The 27,475-nt window shown below is 50.2% G+C and overlaps 1 protein-coding gene across 4 annotated transcripts in view; it reads right to left on the bottom strand.

The window, feature by feature from the left end:
• LOC139255976 (immunoglobulin superfamily member 3-like) overlaps positions 1-27,475 on the bottom strand; it is a 120,978-nt gene that overhangs the window by 21,056 nt on the left and 72,447 nt on the right. The window contains exons 3-5 of one of the 4 annotated variants that reach the window (XM_070874057.1): positions 10,363-10,707; positions 6,075-6,419; positions 1,347-1,901 (exon numbers count right to left, since the gene is read on the bottom strand). In XM_070874057.1, coding sequence (XP_070730158.1) covers positions 1,489-1,901; positions 6,075-6,419; positions 10,363-10,707 — 1,103 coding nt within the window. In that variant the 3' untranslated portion in view covers positions 1,347-1,488. Of the gene's footprint in view, positions 1-1,346; positions 1,902-6,074; positions 6,420-10,362; positions 10,708-27,475 lie in introns of those variants that run through there. The other 3 variants (XM_070874058.1, XM_070874059.1, XM_070874060.1) reach the window with 3 other exon arrangements.

Here is a 27,475-nt window from a genome sequence, read left to right as displayed (position 1 = left end):
AGGGCCATATCTAATTCCCTCTTGAATATATCCAATGAACTGGCACCAACAACTCTCTGCGGCAGGGAATTCCACAGGTTAACAACTCTCTGAGTGAAGAAGTTTCTCTTCATCTCAGTCCTAAATGACCTACCCCTTATCCTTAGTCAATGTCCCCTGGTTCTGGACTTCCCCAACATCGGGAGCATTCTTCCCGCATCTAACCTGACCAGTCCCGTCAGAATCTTATGCGTTTCTATGAGATCCCCTCTCATCCTTCTAAACTCCAGTGAATAAAGACCCAGTTGATCCAGTCGCTCCTCATATGTCAGTCCAGCCATCCCTGGAATCAATCTGGTGAACCTTCGCTGCACTCCCTCAACAGCAAGAATGTCCTTCCTCAGATTAGGAGACCAAAACTGAACACAATACTCCAGGTGAGGCCTCACCAAGGCCCTGTACAACTGCAGTATGACCTTCCTGCTCCTATACTCAAATCCCCTAGCTATGAAGGCCAACATACCATTTGCCTTCTTCACTGCCTGCTTTAGCTGGGGTAAGGTACTTTGGCTGGGGGAGGGGTGTACTTGGACTGGGGTAAGGTACTTTGGCTGGGGGAGGGATGTACCTGGACTGGGGTAAGGTACTTTGGCTGGGGGAGGGGTGTACTTGGACTGGGGTAAGGTACTTTGGCTGGGGGAGGGATGTACCTGGACTGGGGTAAGGTACTTTGGCTGGGGGAGGGGTGTACTTGGACTGGGGTAAGGTACTTTGGCTGGGGGAGGGATGTACTTGGACTGGGGTAAGGTACTTTGGCTGGGGTAGGGATGTACTTGGTCTGGGGTAAGGTACTTTGGCTCGGGGAGGGATGTACCTGGACTGGGGTAAGGTACTTTGGCTGGGGAAGGGATGTACCTGGACTGGGGTAAGGTACTTTGGCTGGGGGAGGGATGTACCTGGACTGGGGTAAGGTACTTTGGCTGGGGGAGGGATATACCTGGACTGGGGTCAGGCCCTTGCTGTCTTCTGGGGAGCTCTGTCCTCTGTCGCTTCAGGAAGTCAAAGTGGATCGAATTACAATTTGCAAAGTCAGTGAGACCTTGGGATGGGCGGTTCCAGTTACACATTCCAGTGAAACTTCAGGGTGTGGCTTATCCTCCACAAGGACCAATCATTGACAAAGGGTGGAGCATGGCGGCCATTTTTCAGTACAAATATGTGTGCCCATCTCATTTCTCATGTCTGGTTTCCCTTCTCCCGTCTCTTTTGTTCTGAGTGGCCCACACCCAAAATGTCAACTCCTCTGTTTTCTCCACAAAAAACAGACTTGCCGAGACATTCCGTATGTTCTGTTGTTGTTCCAGAGTTTTGATCCATTCTTACATCGCCACTATTCAACTCTGGCATTTCGCACATCACTAACAACATTCCCACTCTCTGTTCCACAGCACGACAGTAACCACTGTGTCTGACGGTATATTTCCACTGGTCCACCCCACTGTGTGAAGGTTACACATGTTCCCAGTAAGGAGCTGTTACTGTGACCCTGCCAGTGTGAGCTAACATTGACTTATCGGTTACATTGAGCTGGGTCCCTGCTCCATAGATGTAGCTCCACACACTGCAGCTGTAGGCAGCAGTATCACTGAGGGACACATTCACGATGGTCAGAATGTAACTGTTACTGGTGACGTTCCTGGAAGGCAGAAAACGGTCGTGGATACCCCGGGACCTGGTAATGGTGCCATTCACAAACTGGCTCATCACCCACTCGCTGTTGTTCCCGGGTCGCTGGCAGTGCCAGTGGACATCAGCGTCACTCACACTGGCATTGTACATGGCACATTGTAACTGCACGGTTTCACCCTCTGGGACCTTGCTGACTGTTGGATGCTGAACAAGGACCGGATCAGCCAATGGATCTGTACATGGGAAATATATGGAGTCTGACACAAAGAAATATATTTCTCCAGCGTTCAAAGTTGAACAATTTATAACATTTGGAATGTTATGAGAGCACCTGATGCTTAACCCAGCAGTTTGTAAACTGAGAGCCCAGACAAAGTGGAACTCGACATCATCAATAGTGTCTGCCATGACTCAGTGGCTGCACTCTCGCCTCGGGGTCAGAAGGTTATGGGTTTATGTCCCACTCCAGAGACTTCAGCACATATCTAGACATTCCAGTGCAGTATGGAGTGCAGTAGGCTGACACTCCCAGTGCAGTGCTGAGGGAGTGCTGCACTGTCCGAGGTGCCAGCTTTTGAATGAGTTGTTAAACCGAGGCCCCGTCTGCTCTCTCAAGTGGATGTAAAAGATCCCACGGCACTATTTTGAAGAAGAGCAGGGGAGTTATCCCCAGTGCCCTGGCCATTATCACATTGCTGTTTATGGGAGCTTGCTGTGTGCAAAGTGGCTGCCGTGTTTCCTACATTACAACAGTGTCGACATTTCAACAAGTACTTCATTGGCTGTAAAGTGCTTTGGGACATCATGAGGTCATGAAAAGCACTGTAGAAATTCAAATCTTTCTTTCTTGGAGTCAGAGTGTTGTGGGTTCAAGTCCCACTCCAGAGATCCCAGCACATATCTCGACACTCCAGTGCAGTATGGAGGGTGTGCTGCACTGTTGGAGGTGCTGTTATTGAAATGAGATGTCAAAACAAGATTGGCATCTCAGTTGGATGTAAAAGATCTCACGGCATTATTCGAAGATTAGCAGGGGAGTTCTTCCAGTGTCCAGGCCAACATTTATACCTAAAACACATGATCTGGCTATTTATTTAATCGCTGTTTGTGGGACCTTGTGTGTTTCCTAAATTACAACAGTAACTACACTTCACATGTACTTCATTGGCTTATGTAAAGTGCTTTGGGACATCCCGAGACTGTGAAAGGTGCTATAGAAGTGCAGGTTCTTTCTCTTAGTGTCTATCCCTGGTGCCCCCAAAAGGCCAATGGAAGACTGGGACCAGGCATATCCGGGTCCAAGAATAACTTGCAGCCCTCCCATGCACTCCCAGCAGAGTTATAGCAGCAGAGTGGCCGAGAGCTGTGGATAAGAACATAAGAAGTAGGAGCAGGAGTAGGCCATTGGCTCCTCGAGCCTGCTCCGTCATTCAATAAGATCATGGCCAATCCGATCATGGACTCAGCTCCACTTTCCTGCCCATCTCCTGAATCATCCTGGTGAACCTTCTCTGAACAGCCTCCAATGCAAGTATATCCTTCCGTAAATACGGAGACTAAAACTGCACGCAGTACTCCAGGTGTGGCCTCACCAATACCCTGTGTAGAAGTGTGACGATAGAATTAGATTAGTTCTCACTGGAGCAGGGATATTTCATTGAGAAAGGACATGAAGCAGGTTTTTTAAATGCTGAAAATAGACTGGGATATAGAGGGCATAATTTCAAAGTTTGCAGATGAGGAGGAAAGCAGCAGCCTCCAGGAGGACTGGTGAAACGAGCAGATACATGGCAGATGCAATTTAATGCAGAGAAGTGTGAAGTGATGCATTTTGGAAGGAAAAATGAGGAATGGTAATATGAACTAAATGGTGCAATTATAAAGTGGGTGCAGGAACAGGGAGCCCTGGGGGTTCACATACACAAATCTTCATAGTGGCAGGACAAGTTGATGAGGCTTTAAAAGAGCTAAAAAACCCTGGGTTTATAAATCGAGGTGTAGAGTACAAAAGCAAGGAAGTGATGCTAAACCTCCATACATCACTGGTTAGGCCTCAGCTGGACTATTGTGTCCAATTCTGGGCACCACACTTTAGGAACGATGTCAAGGCCTTGGCGAGGGTGCAGAGGAGATTTACTAGAATGAGACCAGAGATGAGGGACTTCAGTTATGTGGAGAGACTGAAGAAGTTAGGATTGTTCTCCTTAGAGCAGTGAAGTTACAGGGGGATTTAATCAAGGTGTCAAAATTCTGAGGGGTTTTGCTGGAGTAAATGAGGATGAAATGTTTCCAGTGTGGGGAGGATCAGTAACCAGAGCACACAGATTGAAGATAATTAACAAAAGTACCAGGGGGGAGGGGGAAAGAGATGAGAATTCCTTTTTACGCAGCGAGTTGCTGTGATCTGGAATGTGCTGCCTGAAAGGGCGGTGGAAGATTCAATGGTAACTTTCAAAATGGAATTGGATAAATACTTGAAAAGGAATAAAATTGCAGGGCTGTGGGGAAAGAGCAGGGGCAGTGGGAATAATTGGATCGTTCTTTCAAAGAGCCAGCACGGGCACGATGGGCCGAATGGCCTCTTTCTGTGCTGTAAGATTATATAAAAGCTTGGATAATACAAGTGTAAACTTTATCAAAGTTTGATTCAAACAGAAGGAAGTCGGAGCATAAAACTGGTCAATGGGACTGTGGAGCGAGAACAGCTTGTATTGTGAGACAGCAAGTACCTAAAATATACAGCGCATGGTGTTTGTCTCAATGTTATACCAGTGATGGTCATCCCTGCTCTACTTCAATAACTGCACTTGGTGCGAGGGGGAACACATCCTCTGCCCAGAACATCGCAAATCCAGCCAAACAATTTTTATAGAATTAACCACAAATCATTATTTCAGGTGAATTTATAAAGAATGAACAAATCCTGTAGGGAGCGGAAAGGAGCAGCATAAAAATCAACTTAGGAATTAAATCGAGGGAAAGGGAGGGATATGTGGGTGGGGGAGGGGGAGGTGCGGGGACATGGGGGGGGCGGCATGGGTGGGAGGGGATGTGGGGGGGAGGGGGATGTGGATCGGGGAGGGGGGATGTGGATGGGGGACGGGACGTGGGGAAGGGGGAGGGGGATGTGGGTGGGGGGGACGTGGGGGAGGGGTGATAAGGGTGGGGGAGGGACGTGGGCGAGGGGGAGGGGTGATGTGGGTGGGGGGAGGGGACGTGGGGGAGGGGTGATGTGGGTGGGGAAGGGGACGTGGGGGAGGGGTGATGTGGGTGGGGGAGGGACGTGGGAGGGGGAGGGGTGATGTGGATGGGGGAGGGGACGTGGGGGAGGGGTGATGTGGATGGGGGAGGGGACGTGGGGGAGGGGTGATGTGGGTGGGGGGGGGACGTGGGGGAGGGGGAGGGGTGATGTGGTGGGGGGACGTGGGGGAGGGGTGATAAGGGTGGGGGAGGGACGTGGGCGAGGGGGAGGGGTGATGTGGGTGGGGGGAGGGGACGTGGGGGAGGGGTGATGTGGGTGGGGAAGGGGACGTGGGGGAGGGGTGATGTGGGTGGGGGAGGGGACGTGGGGGAGGGGTGATGTGGGTGGGGGGAGGGGACGTGGGGGAGGGGTGATGTGGGTGGGGAAGGGGACGTGGGGGAGGGGTGATGTGGATGGGGGAGGGGACGTGGGGGGGGGGTGATTGGATGGGGGAGGGGACGTGGGGGAGGGGGAGGGGTGATGTGGGTGGGGGGGACGTGGGGGAGGGGGAGGGGTGATGTGGTGGGGGGGATGTGGGGGAGGGGGAGATCAGCACAGCCCGGGTTCAGCTTTCCCGATGTGAAACTTTGAATGGGCCGCGCCGCCCGTTAAAGGGACCACGCATCAAAAAGCAAATGCAGGGTAACACTGATGGGAATATGTGTGGGTGTGAATGGTAACTTGGGCAAGGAGTCAGGGCCTGTGGACTGGACCATCACGAGGAGAAAATAGGTGCAGATAAATGTGAGAAATTATTGCAAAACTATCTGCTGCTGAGTTGCACTGTGACGGATTACTGGCACTTTAACGTTTAGTAATGTTGAATTTTAAAAGAATCAAATCGCCTTAGAATTCCTAATCCCTGTCAGTATAAGTGAAATCACACTTTAGGCAAAACAAAATATTTCCATCAAGTTTGGGAAGCTCCTGTGTTCTATTGAGAAGTGAAGTGTGTATAAGAGGGATCCCACAATGCCGTGCTCCCAGTGAGAAGCCACAGTCCCATGGAATGTGGGTCAGATATAGGGCCACAACATCACAGCCCCAATTCTCCAGTCCATGCTCCCAGTGTGTGTGTGCCTCTCGACTGGGAGTGTATTGTTGTAAAATTACCCTCTATGTAGTAACGCTATTATAAATAAAACCAAATGTAACTTATACTTACTGGTTACATTGAGCTGGGTTCCGTTCCCGCTGATATCGCCCCACACTTTACAGTAATAGGCGGCAGTGTCACTGGGCTGCACGTCTGTGACTGTCAGAATGAAGCTGTTATTGGAGGTGTCTCTGGAAGGCTGGAGACGGTCAGTGGAACCTGGGCTCCCTCGTGTGCTGCCACTTGCCTCATGTGTTAAAACCCACTCCGTATCTTGCCCCGGTAGTTGCCGGTACCAGTGGACATCGGTGTCACTCACTCTGGCGTTCCGCATGGTGCACTGTAACCGCGCCGTGTGACCCTCTGTGACACGTTCCAGGCTCGGAGACTGGGTCAGGACAGGGACAACTGCACCTTTAATGGGAAAATATCAATCACTTAAAAACCGGTCTGAAGGTTGATAAATGTCTGAAATGTTTCAATGAAAACTGCAGGCAGCTCACCTGAGCTTCAGTAAATTCTAAACAACTGATCATTATCTGGCCTGATATGAAAAGCTCCAGGATTTCTTTGCTTCATGCACACAGCTGCCTCTGCCACTTCCTCCCCAACCTCCCCGAGTCTTCCTCCCTGATCCCCATCACTGCAGATTCTCCCCAATCTCCCTCCCATGCCTTCTCTTCACTTATTTCCCAAATGATGCTCACACCCTGGCCCATTGATTTCTTCTCAATACACCTCCTGACTCCTCTTTATCCCTTACTGTCATGTGTCTGACATGTAACTGCTTACACTATTACAAGGTATGCCACCAGAGGGCACTGCAGTGGGAGACTTGCAGGTTACCTGTCCAGGTGTGCCTGACCTAGTATAAAAGGCAGGCCTTATTCGAAGATTAGCAGGGGAGTTCTCCCAGTGTCCAGTCAACATTTATACCTAAAACACATGATCTGGCTATTTATTTATTCGCTGTTTGTGGGACCTTGTGTGTTTCCTAAATTACAACAGTAACTACACTTCACATGTACTTCATTGGCTTATGTAAAGTGCTTTGGGACATCCCGAGACTGTGAAAGGTGCTATAGAAGTGCAGGTTCTTTCTCTTAGTGTCTATCCCTGGTGCCCCCAAAAGGCCAATGGAAGACTGGGACCAGGCATATCCGGGTCCAAGAATAACTTGCAGCCCTCCCATGCACTCCCAGCAGAGTTATAGCAGCAGAGTGGCCGAGAGCTGTGGATAAGAACATAAGAAGTAGGAGCAGGAGTAGGCCATTGGCTCCTCGAGCCTGCTCCGTCATTCAATAAGATCATGGCCAATCCGATCATGGACTCAGCTCCACTTTCCTGCCCATCTCCTGAATCATCCTGGTGAACCTTCTCTGAACAGCCTCCAATGCAAGTATATCCTTCCGTAAATACGGAGACTAAAACTGCACGCAGTACTCCAGGTGTGGCCTCACCAATACCCTGTGTAGAAGTGTGACGATAGAATTAGATTAGTTCTCACTGGAGCAGGGATATTTCATTGAGAAAGGACATGAAGCAGGTTTTTTAAATGCTGAAAATAGACTGGGATATAGAGGGCATAATTTCAAAGTTTGCAGATGAGGAGGAAAGCAGCAGCCTCCAGGAGGACTGGTGAAACGAGCAGATACATGGCAGATGCAATTTAATGCAGAGAAGTGTGAAGTGATGCATTTTGGAAGGAAAAATGAGGAATGGTAATATGAACTAAATGGTGCAATTATAAAGTGGGTGCAGGAACAGGGAGCCCTGGGGGTTCACATACACAAATCTTCATAGTGGCAGGACAAGTTGATGAGGCTTTAAAAGAGCTAAAAAACCCTGGGTTTATAAATCGAGGTGTAGAGTACAAAAGCAAGGAAGTGATGCTAAACCTCCATACATCACTGGTTAGGCCTCAGCTGGACTATTGTGTCCAATTCTGGGCACCACACTTTAGGAACGATGTCAAGGCCTTGGCGAGGGTGCAGAGGAGATTTACTAGAATGAGACCAGAGATGAGGGACTTCAGTTATGTGGAGAGACTGAAGAAGTTAGGATTGTTCTCCTTAGAGCAGTGAAGTTACAGGGGGATTTAATCAAGGTGTCAAAATTCTGAGGGGTTTTGCTGGAGTAAATGAGGATGAAATGTTTCCAGTGTGGGGAGGATCAGTAACCAGAGCACACAGATTGAAGATAATTAACAAAAGTACCAGGGGGGAGGGGGAAAGAGATGAGAATTCCTTTTTACGCAGCGAGTTGCTGTGATCTGGAATGTGCTGCCTGAAAGGGCGGTGGAAGATTCAATGGTAACTTTCAAAATGGAATTGGATAAATACTTGAAAAGGAATAAAATTGCAGGGCTGTGGGGAAAGAGCAGGGGCAGTGGGAATAATTGGATCGTTCTTTCAAAGAGCCAGCACGGGCACGATGGGCCGAATGGCCTCTTTCTGTGCTGTAAGATTATATAAAAGCTTGGATAATACAAGTGTAAACTTTATCAAAGTTTGATTCAAACAGAAGGAAGTCGGAGCATAAAACTGGTCAATGGGACTGTGGAGCGAGAACAGCTTGTATTGTGAGACAGCAAGTACCTAAAATATACAGCGCATGGTGTTTGTCTCAATGTTATACCAGTGATGGTCATCCCTGCTCTACTTCAATAACTGCACTTGGTGCGAGGGGGAACACATCCTCTGCCCAGAACATCGCAAATCCAGCCAAACAATTTTTATAGAATTAACCACAAATCATTATTTCAGGTGAATTTATAAAGAATGAACAAATCCTGTAGGGAGCGGAAAGGAGCAGCATAAAAATCAACTTAGGAATTAAATCGAGGGAAAGGGAGGGATATGTGGGTGGGGGAGGGGGAGGTGCGGGGACATGGGGGGGGCGGCATGGGTGGGAGGGGATGTGGGGGGGAGGGGGATGTGGATCGGGGAGGGGGGATGTGGATGGGGGACGGGACGTGGGGAAGGGGGAGGGGGATGTGGGTGGGGGGGACGTGGGGGAGGGGTGATAAGGGTGGGGGAGGGACGTGGGCGAGGGGGAGGGGTGATGTGGGTGGGGGGAGGGGACGTGGGGGAGGGGTGATGTGGGTGGGGAAGGGGACGTGGGGGAGGGGTGATGTGGGTGGGGGAGGGACGTGGGAGGGGGAGGGGTGATGTGGATGGGGGAGGGGACGTGGGGGAGGGGTGATGTGGATGGGGGAGGGGACGTGGGGGAGGGGTGATGTGGGTGGGGGGGGGACGTGGGGGAGGGGGAGGGGTGATGTGGTGGGGGGACGTGGGGGAGGGGTGATAAGGGTGGGGGAGGGACGTGGGCGAGGGGGAGGGGTGATGTGGGTGGGGGGAGGGGACGTGGGGGAGGGGTGATGTGGGTGGGGAAGGGGACGTGGGGGAGGGGTGATGTGGGTGGGGGAGGGGACGTGGGGGAGGGGTGATGTGGGTGGGGAAGGGGACGTGGGGGAGGGGTGATGTGGATGGGGGAGGGGACGTGGGGGGGGGGGGTGATTGGATGGGGGAGGGGACGTGGGGGAGGGGGAGGGGTGATGTGGGTGGGGGGGACGTGGGGGAGGGGGAGGGGTGATGTGGGTGGGGGGGGACGTGGGGGAGGGGGAGGGGTGATGTGGTGGGGGGGATGTGGGGGAGGGGGAGGGGTGATGTGGCTCGGGGGGGACGTGGGGAAGGGGGAGGGGTGACGTGGGTGGGGGAGGGGACGTGGGGGAGGGGGAGATCAGCACAGCCCGGGTTCAGCTTTCCCGATGTGAAACTTTGAATGGGCCGCGCCGCCCGTTAAAGGGACCACACATCAAAAAGCAAATGCAGGGTAACACTGATGGGAATATGTGTGGGTGTGAATGGTAACTTGGGCAAGGAGTCAGGGCCTGTGGACTGGACCATCACGAGGAGAAAATAGGTGCAGATAAATGTGAGAAATTATTGCAAAACTATCTGCTGCTGAGTTGCACTGTGACGGATTACTGGCACTTTAACGTTTAGTAATGTTGAATTTTAAAAGAATCAAATCGCCTTAGAATTCCTAATCCCTGTCAGTGTAAGTGAAATCACACTTTAGGCAAAACAAAATATTTCCATCAAGTTTGGGAAGCTCCTGTGTTCTATTGAGAAGTGAAGTGTGTATAAGAGGGATCCCACAATGCCGTGCTCCCAGTGAGAAGCCACAGTCCCATGGAATGTGGGTCAGATATAGGGCCACAACATCACAGCCCCAATTCTCCAGTCCATGCTCCCAGTGTGTGTGTGCCTCTCGACTGGGAGTGTATTGTTGTAAAATTACCCTCTATGTAGTAACGCTATTATGAATAAAACCAAATGTAACTTATACTTACTGGTTACATTGAGCTGGGTTCCGCTCCCGCTGATATCGCCCCACACTTTACAGTAATAGGCGGCAGTGTCACTGGGCTGCACGTCTGTGACTGTCAGAATGAAGCTGTTATTGGAGGTGTCTCTGGAAGGCTGGAGACGGTCAGTGGAACCTGGGCTCCCTCGTGTGCTGCCACTTGCCTCATGTGTTAAAACCCACTCCGTATCTTGCCCCGGTAGTTGCCGGTACCAGTGGACATCGGTGTCACTCACTCTGGCGTTCCGCATGGTGCACTGTAACCGCGCCGTGTGACCCTCTGTGACACGTTCCAGGCTCGGAGACTGGGTCAGGACAGGGACAACTGCACCTTTAATGGGAAAATATCAATCACTTAAAAACCGGTCTGAAGGTTGATAAATGTCTGAAATGTTTCAATGAAAACTGCAGGCAGCTCACCTGAGCTTCAGTAAATTCTAAACAACTGATCATTATCTGGCCTGATATGAAAAGCTCCAGGATTTCTTTGCTTCATGCACACAGCTGCCTCTGCCACTTCCTCCCCAACCTCCCCGAGTCTTCCTCCCTGATCCCCATCACTGCAGATTCTCCCCAATCTCCCTCCCATGCCTTCTCTTCACTTATTTCCCAAATGATGCTCACACCCTGGCCCATTGATTTCTTCTCAATACACCTCCTGACTCCTCTTTATCCCTTACTGTCATGTGTCTGACATGTAACTGCTTACACTATTACAAGGTATGCCACCAGAGGGCACTGCAGTGGGAGACTTGCAGGTTACCTGTCCAGGTGTGCCTGACCTAGTATAAAAGGCAGGCCTTATTCGAAGATTAGCAGGGGAGTTCTCCCAGTGTCCAGTCAACATTTATACCTAAAACACATGATCTGGCTATTTATTTATTCGCTGTTTGTGGGACCTTGTGTGTTTCCTAAATTACAACAGTAACTACACTTCACATGTACTTCATTGGCTTATGTAAAGTGCTTTGGGACATCCCGAGACTGTGAAAGGTGCTATAGAAGTGCAGGTTCTTTCTCTTAGTGTCTATCCCTGGTGCCCCCAAAAGGCCAATGGAAGACTGGGACCAGGCATATCCGGGTCCAAGAATAACTTGCAGCCCTCCCATGCACTCCCAGCAGAGTTATAGCAGCAGAGTGGCCGAGAGCTGTGGATAAGAACATAAGAAGTAGGAGCAGGAGTAGGCCATTGGCTCCTCGAGCCTGCTCCGTCATTCAATAAGATCATGGCCAATCCGATCATGGACTCAGCTCCACTTTCCTGCCCATCTCCTGAATCATCCTGGTGAACCTTCTCTGAACAGCCTCCAATGCAAGTATATCCTTCCGTAAATACGGAGACTAAAACTGCACGCAGTACTCCAGGTGTGGCCTCACCAATACCCTGTGTAGAAGTGTGACGATAGAATTAGATTAGTTCTCACTGGAGCAGGGATATTTCATTGAGAAAGGACATGAAGCAGGTATTTTAAATGCTGAAAATAGACTGGGGTATAGAGGGCATAATTTCAAAGTTTGCAGATGAGGAGGAAAGCAGCAGCCTCCAGGAGGACTGGTGAAATGGGCAGATACATGGCAGATGCAATTTAATGCAGAGAAGTGTGAAGTGATGCATTTTGGAAGGAAAAATGAGGAACGGTAATATGAACTAAATGGTGCAATTATAAAGTGGGTGCAGGAACAGAGAGCCCTGGGGGTTCACATACACAAATCTTCATAGTGGCAGGACAAGTTGATGAGGCTTTAAAAGAGCTAAAAACCCTGGGTTTATAAATCGAGGTGTAGAGTACAAAAGCAAGGAAGTGATGCTAAACCTCCATACATCACTGGTTAGGCCTCAGCTGGACTATTGTGTCCAATTCTGGGCACCACACTTTAGGAACGATGTCAAGGCCTTGGCGAGGGTGCAGAGGAGATTTACTAGAATGAGACCAGAGATGAGGGACTTCAGTTATGTGGAGAGACTGAAGAAGTTAGGATTGTTCTCCTTAGAGCAGTGAAGTTACAGGGGGATTTAATCAAGGTGTTTAAAATTCTGAGGGGTTTTGCTGGAGTAAATGAGGATGAAATGTTTCCAGTGTGGGGAGGCTCAGTAACCAGAGCACACAGATTGAAGATAATTAACAAAAGTACCAGGGGGGAGGGGGGAAAGAGATGAGAATTCCTTTTTACGCAGCGAGTTGCTGTGATCTGGAATGCGCTGCCTGAAAGGGCGGTGGAAGATTCAATAGTAACTTTCAAAATGGAATTGGATAAATACTTGAAAAGGAATAAAATTGCAGGGCTGTGGGGAAAGAGCAGGGGCAGTGGGAATAATTGGATCGTTCTTTCAAAGAGCCAGCACGGGCACGATGGGCCGAATGGCCTCTTTCTGTGCTGTAAGATTATATAAAGGCATGGATAATACAAGTGTAAACTTTATCAAAGTTTGATTCAAACAGAAGGAAGTCGGAGCATAAAACTGGTCAATGGGACTGTGGAGCGAGAACAGCTTGTATTGTGAGACAGCAAGTACCTAAAATATACAGCGCATGGTGTTTGTCTCAATGTTATACCCGTGATGGCCATCCCTGCTCTACTTCAATAACTGCACTTGGTGCGAGGGGGAACACATCCTCTGCCCAGAACATCGCAAATCCCAGCCAAACAATTTTTATAGAATTAACCACAAATCATTATTTCAGGTGAATTTATAAAGAATGAACAAATCCTGTAGGGAGCGGAAAGGAGCAGCATAAAAATCAACTTAGGAATTAAATCGAGGGTAAGGGAGGGATATGTGAGTGGGAGAGGGGAGGGGATGTGTGGGGACATGGGGGAGGGGACGTGGGGGAGGGGGATGTGGGTGGGGGAGGGGACGTGGGGGAGGGGGATTTGGATGGGGAGGGGACGTGGGGGAGGGGGGTTGTGGGTGGGGAGGGGACGTGGGGGAGGGGGATGTGGGGGGGGGAAGGGAGATGTGGGTGGGGGAGGGGACATGGAGGAGGGGTGATGTGGGGGAGGAGGAGGGGTGATGTGGATGGGGTAGGGGACGTGGGGGAGGGGAGGGGACGTGGGGGAGGGGGGTTGTGGGCGGGGAGGGGGGAAGGGAGATGTGGGTGGGGGAGGGGACGTGGGGGAGGGGGAGGGGTGATGTGGATGGGGGAGGGGACATGGGGGAGGCGAGGGGACGTGGGGAAGGGGAGATCTGGATGGGAGAGGGGATGTAGGGGAGGGGGAGGGGATGTGGGGAGGGGAAGGGACATAGGGGAGTTGGAGGGGACGTGGGGGAGGGGAAGGGGACGTGGGGGAGGGGTGATGTGGGGGAGGGGACGTGGGGGAGGGGTGATGTGGGTGGGGGAGGGGACGTGGGGGAGGGGACGTGTGGGAGGGGTGATGTGGATGGGGAAGAGGACGTGGGGGAGTGGGAGGTGTGCTGTGGGTGGGGGGGTTGCGTGGGGGAGGATGAGAGGACGTGGGGGAGGGGGAGGTGTGCTGTGGATGGGGGGTGGACGTGGGGGGGGAGGGGACGTGGGGGAGGATGAGAGGACGTGGGGGAGGGGGAGGTGTGCTGTGGATGGGGGGTGGACGTGGGGGAGGGGGAGTGGTTGATGTGGGTGGGGGGGACGTGGGGGAGGATGAGAGGACGTGGGGGAGAGGGAGGTGTGCTGTGGATGGGGGAGGGGACGTGGGGGAGGGGGAGGGGTGCTGTGGATGGGGGGGGGGGCGTGGGGGAGGATGAGAGGACGTGGGGGAGAGGGAGGTGTCCTGTGGATGGGGGGGGACGTGGGGGAGGGGGAGGGGTGATGTGGGTGGGGGGGGCGTGGGTGTGGATGAGAGGACGTGGGGGAGGGGGAGGTGTGCTGTGGATGGGGGGGCCGTGGGGGAGGATGAGAGGACGTGGGGGAGGGGGAGGTGTGCTGTGGATGGGGGGGGACGTGGGGGAGGGGGACGGGTGATGTGGGTGGGGGGGGACGTGGGTGAGGATGAGAGGACGTGGGGTTGGGGGAGGCGGAGGTGTGCTGTGGATGGGGGGGGCATGGGGGAGGGGGAGGGGTGCTGTGGGTGGGGGGGGGCGTGGGGGAGGATGAGAGGACGTGGGGGAGGCGGAGGTGTGCTGTGGATGGGGGGGCATGGGGAGGGGGAGGGGTGCTGTGGGTGGGGGGGGACGTGGGGGAGGGGGAGGGGTTGATGTGGGTGGGGGGAGGATGAGAGGACGTGGGGGAGGGGGAGTGGTGATGTGGATGGGGGGGCCGTGGGGGAGGATGAGAGGACGTGGGGGAGGGGGAGGTGTGCTGTGGATGGGGGGGGACGTGGGGGAGGGGGACGGGTGATGTGGGTGGGGGGGGACGTGGGTGAGGATGAGAGGACGTGGGGTTGGGGGAGGCGGAGGTGTGCTGTGGATGGGGGGGGCATGGGGGAGGGGGAGGGGTGCTGTGGGTGGGGGGGGGCGTGGGGGAGGATGAGAGGACGTGGGGGAGGGGGAGGGGGGATGTGGGTGGGGGAGGGTACGTGGGGGAGGGGGAGGGGGTGTGTGGGTGGGGCAGGGTACGTGGGGGAGGGGGAGGGGGGATGTGGGCGGGGGAGGGTACGTGGGGGAGGGGGAGGGGGGATGTGGGTGGGGGAGGGTACGTGGGGGAGGGGGGATGTGCGGGGGGGGGGACGTGGGGGAGGGGGAGGGGGGATGTGGGTGGGGGAGGGTACGTGGGGGAGGGGGAGGGGGGATGTGGGCGGGGGAGGGTACGTGGGGGAGGGGGAGGTGTGTTGTGGATGTGCGGGGGGGGGGGACGTGGGGGAGGGGGAGGGGGGATGTGGGTGGGGGAGGGTACGTGGGGGAGGGGGAGGTGTGTTGTGGATGTGCGGGGGGGGACGTGGGGGAGGGGGAGGGGGGATGTGGGTGGGGGAGGGTACGTGGGGGAGGGGGAGGTGTGTTGTGGATGTGCGGGGGGTGGGGGGGGGGGGGGAGGGGGAGATCAGCACAGCCCGGGATCAGCTTTCCTGATGTGAAAGTTTGAGACATGCCTGAAACTTTGAATGGGCCGCGCCGCCCGTTAAAATTCTCTGGACTCTGGGGAGGTACCAGCGGATTGGAAAGCAGCTAATGTAACGCCTCTGTTTAAAAAAGGGGGCAGGCAAAAGGCAGGTAACTATAGGCCGGTTAGTTTAACATCTGTAGTGGGGAAAATGCTTGAAACTATCATTAAGGAAGAAATAGCGGGACATCTAGATAGGAATAGTGCAATCAAGCAGACGCAGCATGGATTCATGAAGGGGAAATCATGTTTAACTAACTTACTGGAATTCTTTGAGGATATAACGAGCATGGTGGATAGAGGTGTACCGATGGATGTGGTGTATTTAGATTTCCAAAAGGCATGCGATAAGGTGCCACACAAAAGGTTACTGCAGAAGATAAAGGTACGCGGAGTCAGAGGAAATGTATTAGCATGGATAGAGAATTGGCTGGCTAACACAAAGCAGAGAGTCGGGATAAATGGGTCCTTTTCGGGTTGGAAATCAGTGGTTAGTGGTGTGCCACATGGATCAGTGCTGGGACCACAACTGTTTAGAATATACATAGATGACCTGGAAGAGGGTACAGAGTGTAGTGCAACAAAATTTGCAGATGACACAAAGATTAGTGGGAAAGCGGGTTGTGGAGAGGACTCAGAGAGGCTGCAAGGAGATTTGGATAGGTTAAGCGAATGGGCTAAGGTTTGGCAGATGGAATACAATGTCGGAAAGTGTGAGGTCATCCACCTTGGGGGAAAAAAAACAGTAAAAGGGAATATTATTTGAATGGGGAGAAATTACAACATGCTGAGGTGCAGAGGGACCCTGAGGGTCCTTGTGCATGAAACTCTTTTTGGTCCTTGTGCATGAATCCCAAAAAAAGGTTAGTTTGCAGGTGCAGCAGGTAATCAGGAAGGCAAAGGGAATGTTGGCCTTCATTGCGAGAGGGATGGAGTACAAAAGCAGGGAGGTCCTGCTGCAACTGTACAGGGTATTGGTGAGGCCGGACCTGGAGTACTGCTTGCAGTTTTGGTCACCTTACTTAAGGAGGGATACACTAGCTTTGGAGTGGGTACAGAGACGATTCACTTGGCTGATTCCGGAGATGAGGGGGTTACCTTTTGATGATAGATTGAGTAGACTGGGTCTTTACTCGTTGGAGTTCAGAAGGATGAGGGATAATCTTATAGAAACATTTAAAATAATGAAAGGGATAGACAAGATAGAGGCAGAGAGGTTGATTCCACTAGTCGGGTAGACTCGAATTAAAGGGCACAGCCTCAAAATACGGGGGAGCCAATTTAAAAATGAGTTGAGAAGGAATTTCTTCTCCCAGAGGGTTGTGAATCTGTGGAATTCTCTGCCCAAGGAAGCAGTTGAGGCTAGCTCATTGAATGTATTCAAATCACAGATAGATACATTTTTAACCAATAAGGGAATTAAGGGTGACAGGGAGCGGGTGGGTAAGTGCAGCTGAGTCCACGGCCAGATCAGCCATGATCTTTTTGATTGGCGGAGCAGGCTCGAGGGGCCAGATGGCCTACTCCTGTTCCAGACCCACTAAAGTCTGTGTGTACTAGGTACATTCCAGACCCACGACAGTCTGTGTGTACTGGGTACATTCTAGACCCACTACAATCTGTGTGTATTGGGCACATTCCAGACCATCTACAGTCTGTGTGTATTGGGTACATTCCAGACCCACTACAGTCTGTGTGTACTGGGTACATTCTAGACCCACTACAATCTGTGTGTATTGGGCACATTCCAGACCATCTACAGTCTGTGTGTATTGGGTCCATTCCAGACCCACTACAGTCTGTGTGGATTGGGTACATTCCAGACCCACTACAGTCTGTGTGTATTGGGTACTTTCCAGACCCATTGCAGTCTTTGTGTATTGGGTACATTCCAGACCCACGACAGTCTGTGTGTATTTGGTACATTCCAGACCCACTGCAGTCTGTGTGTACTGGGTACATTCCAGACCCACGACACTCCGTTTGTATTGGGTACATTCCAGACCCACTACAGCCTGTGTGTATTGGGTACATTCCAGACCCACTACAGTCTGTGTGTACTGGGCACATTCCAGACCAACTACAGTCCGTGTGTATTGGGTACATTCCAGACCCACTACAGTTTGTGTGTATTGGGTACATTCCAGACCCACTACAGTCTGTGTGTACTGGGTACATTCCAGACCCACTACAGTCTGTGTGTACTGGGTACATTCCAGACCCATGACAGTCTGTGTATATTGGGTACATTCCAGACCCACGACAGTCTGTGTGTATTGGGCACATTCAAGACCCACTACAGTCTGTGTGTATTGGGTACATTCCAGACCCACTACAGTCCGTGTGTATTGGGTACATTCCAGACCCACTACAGTCTGTGTGTATTGGGTACATTCCAGACCCATTACAGTCTCTGTGTATTGGGTACGTTCCAGACCCATTATAGTCTGTCTGTATTGGGTATATTCCAGACCCACTGCAGTCTGTGTGTATTGTGTACATTCCAGACCCACTACAGTCTGTATGTATTGGGTACATTCCAGACCCACTACAGTCTGTGTGTATTGGGCACATTCCAGACCAACTACAGTCTGTGTGTATTGGGTATATTCCAGACCCACGACAGTCTGTGTGTATTGGGTACATTCCAGACCCACTACAGTCTGTGTGTATTCGGTACATTCCAGACCCATTACAGTCTGTGTGTATTGTGTACATTCCAGACCCACGACAGTCTGTGTGTATTGGGTACATTCCAGACCGACTACAGTCTGTGTGTATTGGGTACATTCCAGACCCACTGCAGTCTGTGTGTATTGGGTACATTCCAGACCCATTACAGTCTGTGTGTATTGTGTACATTCAAGACCCACTACAGTCTGTGTGTATTGGGTACATTCCAGACCCACTACAGTCTGTGTGTATTGGGTACATTCCAGACCCACTACAGTCTGTGTGTATTGTGTACATTCCAGACCCACTACAGTCTGTGTGTATTGGGTACATTCCAGACCCACTACAGTCCGTGTGTATTGGGTACATCCCAGACGCATTCCAGTCTGTGTGTATTGGGTACATTCCAGACCCACTAAAGTCTGTGTGCATTGGGTACATTCCAGACCCACGACAGTCTGTGTGTACTGGGTACATTCCAGACCCATTACAGTCTGTGTGTATTGGGCACATTCCAGACCAACTACAGTCTGTGTGTATGGGGTATATTCCAGACCCACGACAGTCTGTGTGTATTGGGTACATTCCAGACCCACTACAGTCTGTGTGTATTCGGTACATTCCAGACCCATTATAGTCTGTGTGTATTGTGTACATTCCAGACCCACGACAGTCTGTGTGTATTGTGTACATTCCAGACCCACTACAGTCTGTGTGTATTGGGTACATTCCAGACCCATTACAGTCTGTGTGTATTGTGTACATTCAAGACCCACTACAGTCTGTGTGTATTGGGTACATTCCAGACCCACGACAGTCTGTGTGTATTGGGTACATTCCAGACCCACTACATTCTGTGTGTATTGTGTACATTCCAGACCCACTACAGTCTGTGTGTATTGGGTACATTCCAGACCCACTACAGTCTGTGTGCATTGGGTACATTCCAGACCCACTACAGTCTGTGTGTATTGGGCACATTCCAGACGCACTACAGTCTGTGTGTATTGGGTACATTCAAGACCCACTAAAGTCTGTGTGCATTGGGTACATTCCAGACCCACGACAGTCTGTGTGTACTGGGTACATTACAGACCCACTACAGTCTGTGTGCACTGGGTACATTCCAGACCCACTACAGTCTGTGTGTACTGCGTACATTCCAGACTCACTACAGTCTGTGTGTACTTTGTACATTCCAGACCAACTACAGTCTGTGTGTATTGGGTACATTCCAGACCCACTACAGTTTGTGTGTATTGGGTACATTCCAGACCCATGACAGTCTGTGTATATTGGGTACATTCCAGACCCACGACAGTCTGTGTGTATTGGGCACATTCAAGACCCACTACAGTCTGTGTGTATTGGGTACATTCCAGACCCACTACAGTCCGTGTGTATTGGGTACATTCCAGACCCACAACAGTCTGTGTGTATTGGGTACATTCCAGACCCATTACAGTCTCTGTGTATTGGGTACGTTCCAGACCCATTATAGTCTGTTTGTATTGGGTATATTCCAGACCCACTGCAGTCTGTGTGTATTGTGTACATTCCAGACCCACTACAGTCTGTATGTATTGGGTACATTCCAGACCCACTACAGTCTGTGTGTATTGGGCACATTCCAGACCAACTACAGTCTGTGTGTATTGGGTATATTCCAGACCCACGACAGTCTGTGTGTATTGGGTACATTCCAGACCCACTACAGTCTGTGTGTATTCGGTACATTCCAGACCCATTACAGTCTGTGTGTATTGTGTACATTCCAGACCCACGACAGTCTGTGTGTATTGGGTACATTCCAGACCGACTACAGTCTGTGTGTATTGGGTACATTCCAGACCCACTGCAGTCTGTGTGTATTGGGTACATTCCAGACCCATTACAGTCTGTGTGTATTGTGTACATTCAAGACCCACTACAGTCTGTGTGTATTGGGTACATTCCAGACCCACTACAGTCTGTGTGTATTGGGTACATTCCAGACCCACTACAGTCTGTGTGTATTGTGTACATTCCAGACCCACTACAGTCTGTGTGTATTGGGTACATTCCAGACCCACTACAGTCTGTGTGTATTGGGTACATTCCAGACCCACTACAGTTTGTGTGTATTGGGTACATTCCAGACCCACTACAGTCTGTGTGTACTGGGTACATTCCAGACCCACTACAGTCTGTGTGTACTGGGTACATTCCAGACCCATGACAGTCTGTGTATATTGGGTACATTCCAGACCCACGACAGTCTGTGTGTATTGGGCACATTCAAGACCCACTACAGTCTGTGTGTATTGGGTACATTCCAGACCCACTACAGTCCGTGTGTATTGGGTACATTCCAGACCCACTACAGTCTGTGTGTATTGGGTACATTCCAGACCCATTACAGTCTCTGTGTATTGGGTACGTTCCAGACCCATTATAGTCTGTTTGTATTGGGTATATTCCAGACCCACTGCAGTCTGTGTGTATTGTGTACATTCCAGACCCACTACAGTCTGTATGTATTGGGTACATTCCAGACCCACTACAGTCTGTGTGTATTGGGCACATTCCAGACCAACTACAGTCTGTGTGTATTGGGTATATTCCAGACCCACGACAGTCTGTGTGTATTGGGTACATTCCAGACCCACTACAGTCTGTGTGTATTCGGTACATTCCAGACCCATTACAGTCTGTGTGTATTGTGTACATTCCAGACCCACGACAGTCTGTGTGTATTGGGTACATTCCAGACCGACTACAGTCTGTGTGTATTGGGTACATTCCAGACCCACTGCAGTCTGTGTGTATTGGGTACATTCCAGACCCATTACAGTCTGTGTGTATTGTGTACATTCAAGACCCACTACAGTCTGTGTGTATTGGGTACATTCCAGACCCACTACAGTCTGTGTGTATTGGGTACATTCCAGACCCACTACAGTCTGTGTGTATTGTGTACATTCCAGACCCACTACAGTCTGTGTGTATTGGGTACATTCCAGACCCACTACAGTACGTGTGTATTGGCTACATCCCAGACGCATTCCAGTCTGTGTGTATTGGGTACATTCCAGACCCACTAAAGTCTGTGTGCATTGGGTACATTCCAGACCCACGACAGTCTGTGTGTACTGGGTACATTCCAGACCCACTACAGTCTGTGTGTATTGGGCACATTCCAGACCAACTACAGTCTGTGTGTATTGGGTATATTCCAGACCCACGACAGTCTGTGTGTATTGGGTACATTCCAGACCCACTACAGTCTGTGTGTATTCGGTACATTCCAGACCCATTATAGTCTGTGTGTATTGTGTACATTCCAGACCCACGACAGTCTGTGTGTATTGTGTACATTCCAGACCCACTACAGTCTGTGTGTATTGGGTACATTCCAGACCCATTACAGTCTGTGTGTATTGTGTACATTCAAGACCCACTACAGTCTGTGTGTATTGGGTACATTCCAGACGCACTACAGTCTGTGTGTATTGGGTACATTCCAGACCCACTACAGTCTGTGTGTATTGTGTACATTCCAGACCCACTACAGTCTGTGTGTATTGGGTACATTCCAGACCCACTACAGTCTGTGTGCATTGGGTACATTCCAGACCCACTACAGTCTGTGTGTATTGGGCACATTCCAGACGCACTACAGTCTGTGTGTATTGGGTACATTCAAGACCCACTAAAGTCTGTGTGCATTGGGTACATTCCAGACCCACGACAGTCTGTGTGTACTGGGTACATTACAGACCCACTACAGTCTGTGTGCACTGGGTACATTCCAGACCCACTACAGTCTGTGTGTACTGCGTACATTCCAGACTCACTACAGTCTGTGTGTACTTTGTACATTCCAGACCAACTACAGTCTGTGTGTACTGGGTACATTCCAGACCCACTACAGTCTGTGTGTACTGGGTACATTCCAGACCCAATACAGTCTGTGTGTACTGGGTACATTCCAGACCCACTACAATCTGTGTGTACTGGGTACATTCCAGACCAACTACAGTCTGTATGTATTGGGTACATTGCAGACCCACTACAGTCTGTGTGTATTGTGTACATTCCAGACCCACTACAGTCTGTGTGTATTGGGTACATTCCAGACCCACTACAGTCTGTGTGTATTGGGTACATTCCAGACCCACTACAGTCTGTGTGTATTGGGCACATTCCAGACCCACTACAGTCTGCGTGTATTGGGTACATTCTAGACCCACTACAGTCTGTGTGTATTGGGCACATTCCAGACCCACTACAGTCTGTGTGTATTGTGTACATTCCAGACCCACTACAGTCTGTGTGTATTGGGTACATTCCAGACCCACTACAGTCTGTGTGTATTGGGTACATTCCAGACCAACTGCAGTCTGTGTGTATTGGGTACATTCCAGACCCACTACAGTCTGTGTGTATTGGGTACATTCCAGACCCATTACAGTCCCTGTGTATTGGGTACGTTCCAGACCCACTGCAGTCTGTGTGTATTGTGTACATTCCAGAACAACTACAGTCTGTGTGTATTGGGTATATTCCAGACCCACTACAGTCTGTGTGTATTGGGTACATTCCAGACCCACTACAGTCTGTGTGTATTCGGTACATTCCAGACCCACTACAGTCTGTGTGTATTGGGTATGTTCCAGACCCACTACAATCTGTGTGTATTGGGTACATTCCAGACCAACTACAGTGTGTGTGTATTGGGTATATTCCAGACCCATTACAGTCTGTGTGTATTGGGTACATTCCAGACCCACTACAGTCTGTTTGCATTGGGTACATTCCAGACCCACGACAGTCTGTGTGTACTGGGTACATTCCAGACCCACTACAGTCTGTGTGCACTGGGTACATTCCAGACCCACTACAGCCTGTGTGTACTGGGTACATTCCAGACCCACTACAGTCTGTGTGTACTGGGTACATTCCAGACCAATTACAGTCTGTGTGTACTGGGTACATTCCAGACCCACTACAGTCTGTGTGTACCGGGTACATTCCAGACCCACGACAGTCTGTGTGTACTGGGTACATTCCAGACCCACGACAGCCTGTGTGTACTGGGTACATTCCAGACCAACTACAGTCTTTTTGTATTGGGTACATTCCAGACCCACTACAGTCCGTGTGTATTGGGTACATTCCAGATCCACTACAGTCTGTGTGTATTGGGTACATTCCAGACCCACGACAGTCTGTGTGTATTGGGTACATTCCAGACACACTACAGTCTGTGTGTGTTGGACACATTCCAGACACACTACAGTCTGTGTGTGTATTGGGTACATTCCAGACCCACTACAGTCTGTGTGCATTGGGTACATTGCAGACCCACGACAGTCTGTGTGTATTGTATACATTCCAGACCCACTACAGTCTGTGTATATTGGGTACATTCCAGACCCAATACAGTCTGTGTGTATTGAGTACATTCCAGACCCACTACAGTCTGTGTGTATTGGGTACATTCCAGATCCACTACAGTCTGTGTGTATTGGGTACATTCCAGACACACTACAGTCTGTGTGTATTGGGTACATTCCAGACACACTACAGTCTCTGTGTGTTGGACACATTCCAGACACACTACAGTCTGTGTGTGTATTGGGTACATTCCAGACCCACTACAGTCTGTGTGTATTGGGTACATTCCAGACCGACTATAGTCTGCATGTATTGGGTACATTCCAGACCCACTACAGTCTGTGTGCATTGGGTACATTTCAGACCCACTATAGTCTGCGTGTATTGGGTACATTCCAGACCCACTATAGTCTGTGTGTATTGGGTACATTCCAGACCCACTACAGTCTGTGTGTATTGGGTACATTCCAGACCCACTGCAGTCTGTGTGTATTGGGTACATTCCAGACCCACTACAGTCTGTGTGTATTGGGCACATTCCAGACCCACTACAGTCTGTGTGAATTGGGTACATTCCAGACCCACTACAGTCTGTGTGTATTGGGTACATTCCAGATCCACTACAGTCTGTGTGTATTGCGTACATTCCAGACCCACTACAGTCTGTGTGTATTGGGTACATTCCAGACACACTACAGTCTGTGTGTGTTGGACACATTCCAGACACACTACAGTCTGTTTGTGTATTGGGTACATTCCAGACCCACTACAGTCTGTGTGTATTGGGTACATTTCAGACCCATTACAGTCTGTGTGTATTGGGTACATTCCAGACCCACTTTAGTCTGCGTGTATTGGGTACATTCCAGACCCACTACAGTCTGTGTGTATTGGGTACATTTCAGACCCACGAAAGTCTGCATGTATTGGGTACATTCCAGACCCACGATAGTTTGCGTGTATTGGGTACATTCCAGACCCACTACAGTCTGTGTGTATTGGGCACATTCCAGACACACTACAGTCTGTGTGTATTGGGCACATTCCAGACCCACTACAGTCTGTGTGTATTGGGCACATTCCAGACTCACTACAGTCTGTGTGTACTTTGTACATTCCAGACCAACTACAGTCTGTGTGTATTGGGTACATTCCAGACCCACTACAGTTTGTGTGTATTGGGTACATTCCAGACCCATGACAGTCTGTGTATATTGGGTACATTCCAGACCCACGACAGTCTGTGTGTATTGGGCACATTCAAGACCCACTACAGTCTGTGTGTATTGGGTACATTCCAGACCCACTACAGTCCGTGTGTATTGGGTACATTCCAGACCCACAACAGTCTGTGTGTATTGGGTACATTCCAGACCCATTACAGTCTCTGTGTATTGGGTACGTTCCAGACCCATTATAGTCTGTTTGTATTGGGTATATTCCAGACCCACTGCAGTCTGTGTGTATTGTGTACATTCCAGACCCACTACAGTCTGTATGTATTGGGTACATTCCAGACCCACTACAGTCTGTGTGTATTGGGCACATTCCAGACCAACTACAGTCTGTGTGTATTGGGTATATTCCAGACCCACGACAGTCTGTGTGTATTGGGTACATTCCAGACCCACTACAGTCTGTGTGTATTCGGTACATTCCAGACCCATTACAGTCTGTGTGTATTGTGTACATTCCAGACCCACGACAGTCTGTGTGTATTGGGTACATTCCAGACCGACTACAGTCTGTGTGTATTGGGTACATTCCAGACCCACTGCAGTCTGTGTGTATTGGGTACATTCCAGACCCATTACAGTCTGTGTGTATTGTGTACATTCAAGACCCACTACAGTCTGTGTGTATTGGGTACATTCCAGACCCACTACAGTCTGTGTGTATTGGGTACATTCCAGACCCACTACAGTCTGTGTGTATTGTGTACATTCCAGACCCACTACAGTCTGTGTGTATTGGGTACATTCCAGACCCACTACAGTCTGTGTGTATTGGGTACATTCCAGACCCACTACAGTTTGTGTGTATTGGGTACATTCCAGACCCACTACAGTCTGTGTGTACTGGGTACATTCCAGACCCACTACAGTCTGTGTGTACTGGGTACATTCCAGACCCATGACAGTCTGTGTATATTGGGTACATTCCAGACCCACGACAGTCTGTGTGTATTGGGCACATTCAAGACCCACTACAGTCTGTGTGTATTGGGTACATTCCAGACCCACTACAGTCCGTGTGTATTGGGTACATTCCAGACCCACTACAGTCTGTGTGTATTGGGTACATTCCAGACCCATTACAGTCTCTGTGTATTGGGTACGTTCCAGACCCATTATAGTCTGTTTGTATTGGGTATATTCCAGACCCACTGCAGTCTGTGTGTATTGTGTACATTCCAGACCCACTACAGTCTGTATGTATTGGGTACATTCCAGACCCACTACAGTCTGTGTGTATTGGGCACATTCCAGACCAACTACAGTCTGTGTGTATTGGGTATATTCCAGACCCACGACAGTCTGTGTGTATTGGGTACATTCCAGACCCACTACAGTCTGTGTGTATTCGGTACATTCCAGACCCATTACAGTCTGTGTGTATTGTGTACATTCCAGACCCACGACAGTCTGTGTGTATTGGGTACATTCCAGACCGACTACAGTCTGTGTGTATTGGGTACATTCCAGACCCACTGCAGTCTGTGTGTATTGGGTACATTCCAGACCCATTACAGTCTGTGTGTATTGTGTACATTCAAGACCCACTACAGTCTGTGTGTATTGGGTACATTCCAGACCCACTACAGTCTGTGTGTATTGGGTACATTCCAGACCCACTACAGTCTGTGTGTATTGTGTACATTCCAGACCCACTACAGTCTGTGTGTATTGGGTACATTCCAGACCCACTACAGTACGTGTGTATTGGCTACATCCCAGACGCATTCCAGTCTGTGTGTATTGGGTACATTCCAGACCCACTAAAGTCTGTGTGCATTGGGTACATTCCAGACCCACGACAGTCTGTGTGTACTGGGTACATTCCAGACCCACTACAGTCTGTGTGTATTGGGCACATTCCAGACCAACTACAGTCTGTGTGTATTGGGTATATTCCAGACCCACGACAGTCTGTGTGTATTGGGTACATTCCAGACCCACTACAGTCTGTGTGTATTCGGTACATTCCAGACCCATTATAGTCTGTGTGTATTGTGTACATTCCAGACCCACGACAGTCTGTGTGTATTGTGTACATTCCAGACCCACTACAGTCTGTGTGTATTGGGTACATTCCAGACCCATTACAGTCTGTGTGTATTGTGTACATTCAAGACCCACTACAGTCTGTGTGTATTGGGTACATTCCAGACGCACTACAGTCTGTGTGTATTGGGTACATTCCAGACCCACTACAGTCTGTGTGTATTGTGTACATTCCAGACCCACTACAGTCTGTGTGTATTGGGTACATTCCAGACCCACTACAGTCTGTGTGCATTGGGTACATTCCAGACCCACTACAGTCTGTGTGTATTGGGCACATTCCAGACGCACTACAGTCTGTGTGTATTGGGTACATTCCAGACCCACTAAAGTCTGTGTGCATTGGGTACATTCCAGACCCACGACAGTCTGTGTGTACTGGGTACATTACAGACCCACTACAGTCTGTGTGCACTGGGTACATTCCAGACCCACTACAGTCTGTGTGTACTGCGTACATTCCAGACTCACTACAGTCTGTGTGTACTTTGTACATTCCAGACCAACTACAGTCTGTGTGTACTGGGTACATTCCAGACCCACTACAGTCTGTGTGTACTGGGTACATTCCAGACCCAATACAGTCTGTGTGTACTGGGTACATTCCAGACCCACTACAATCTGTGTGTACTGGGTACATTCCAGACCAACTACAGTCTGTATGTATTGGGTACATTGCAGACCCACTACAGTCTGTGTGTATTGTGTACATTCCAGACCCACTACAGTCTGTGTGTATTGGGTACATTCC

The sequence above is a fragment of the Pristiophorus japonicus genome, unplaced genomic scaffold (genome assembly GCF_044704955.1).
Source record: "Pristiophorus japonicus isolate sPriJap1 unplaced genomic scaffold, sPriJap1.hap1 HAP1_SCAFFOLD_660, whole genome shotgun sequence".
Lineage (NCBI taxonomy): Eukaryota > Metazoa > Chordata > Chondrichthyes > Pristiophoridae > Pristiophorus > Pristiophorus japonicus.
The sequence above is the reverse complement of the archived record's forward strand: the minus strand, read 5'-3'. Positions and strand labels throughout refer to the sequence as shown.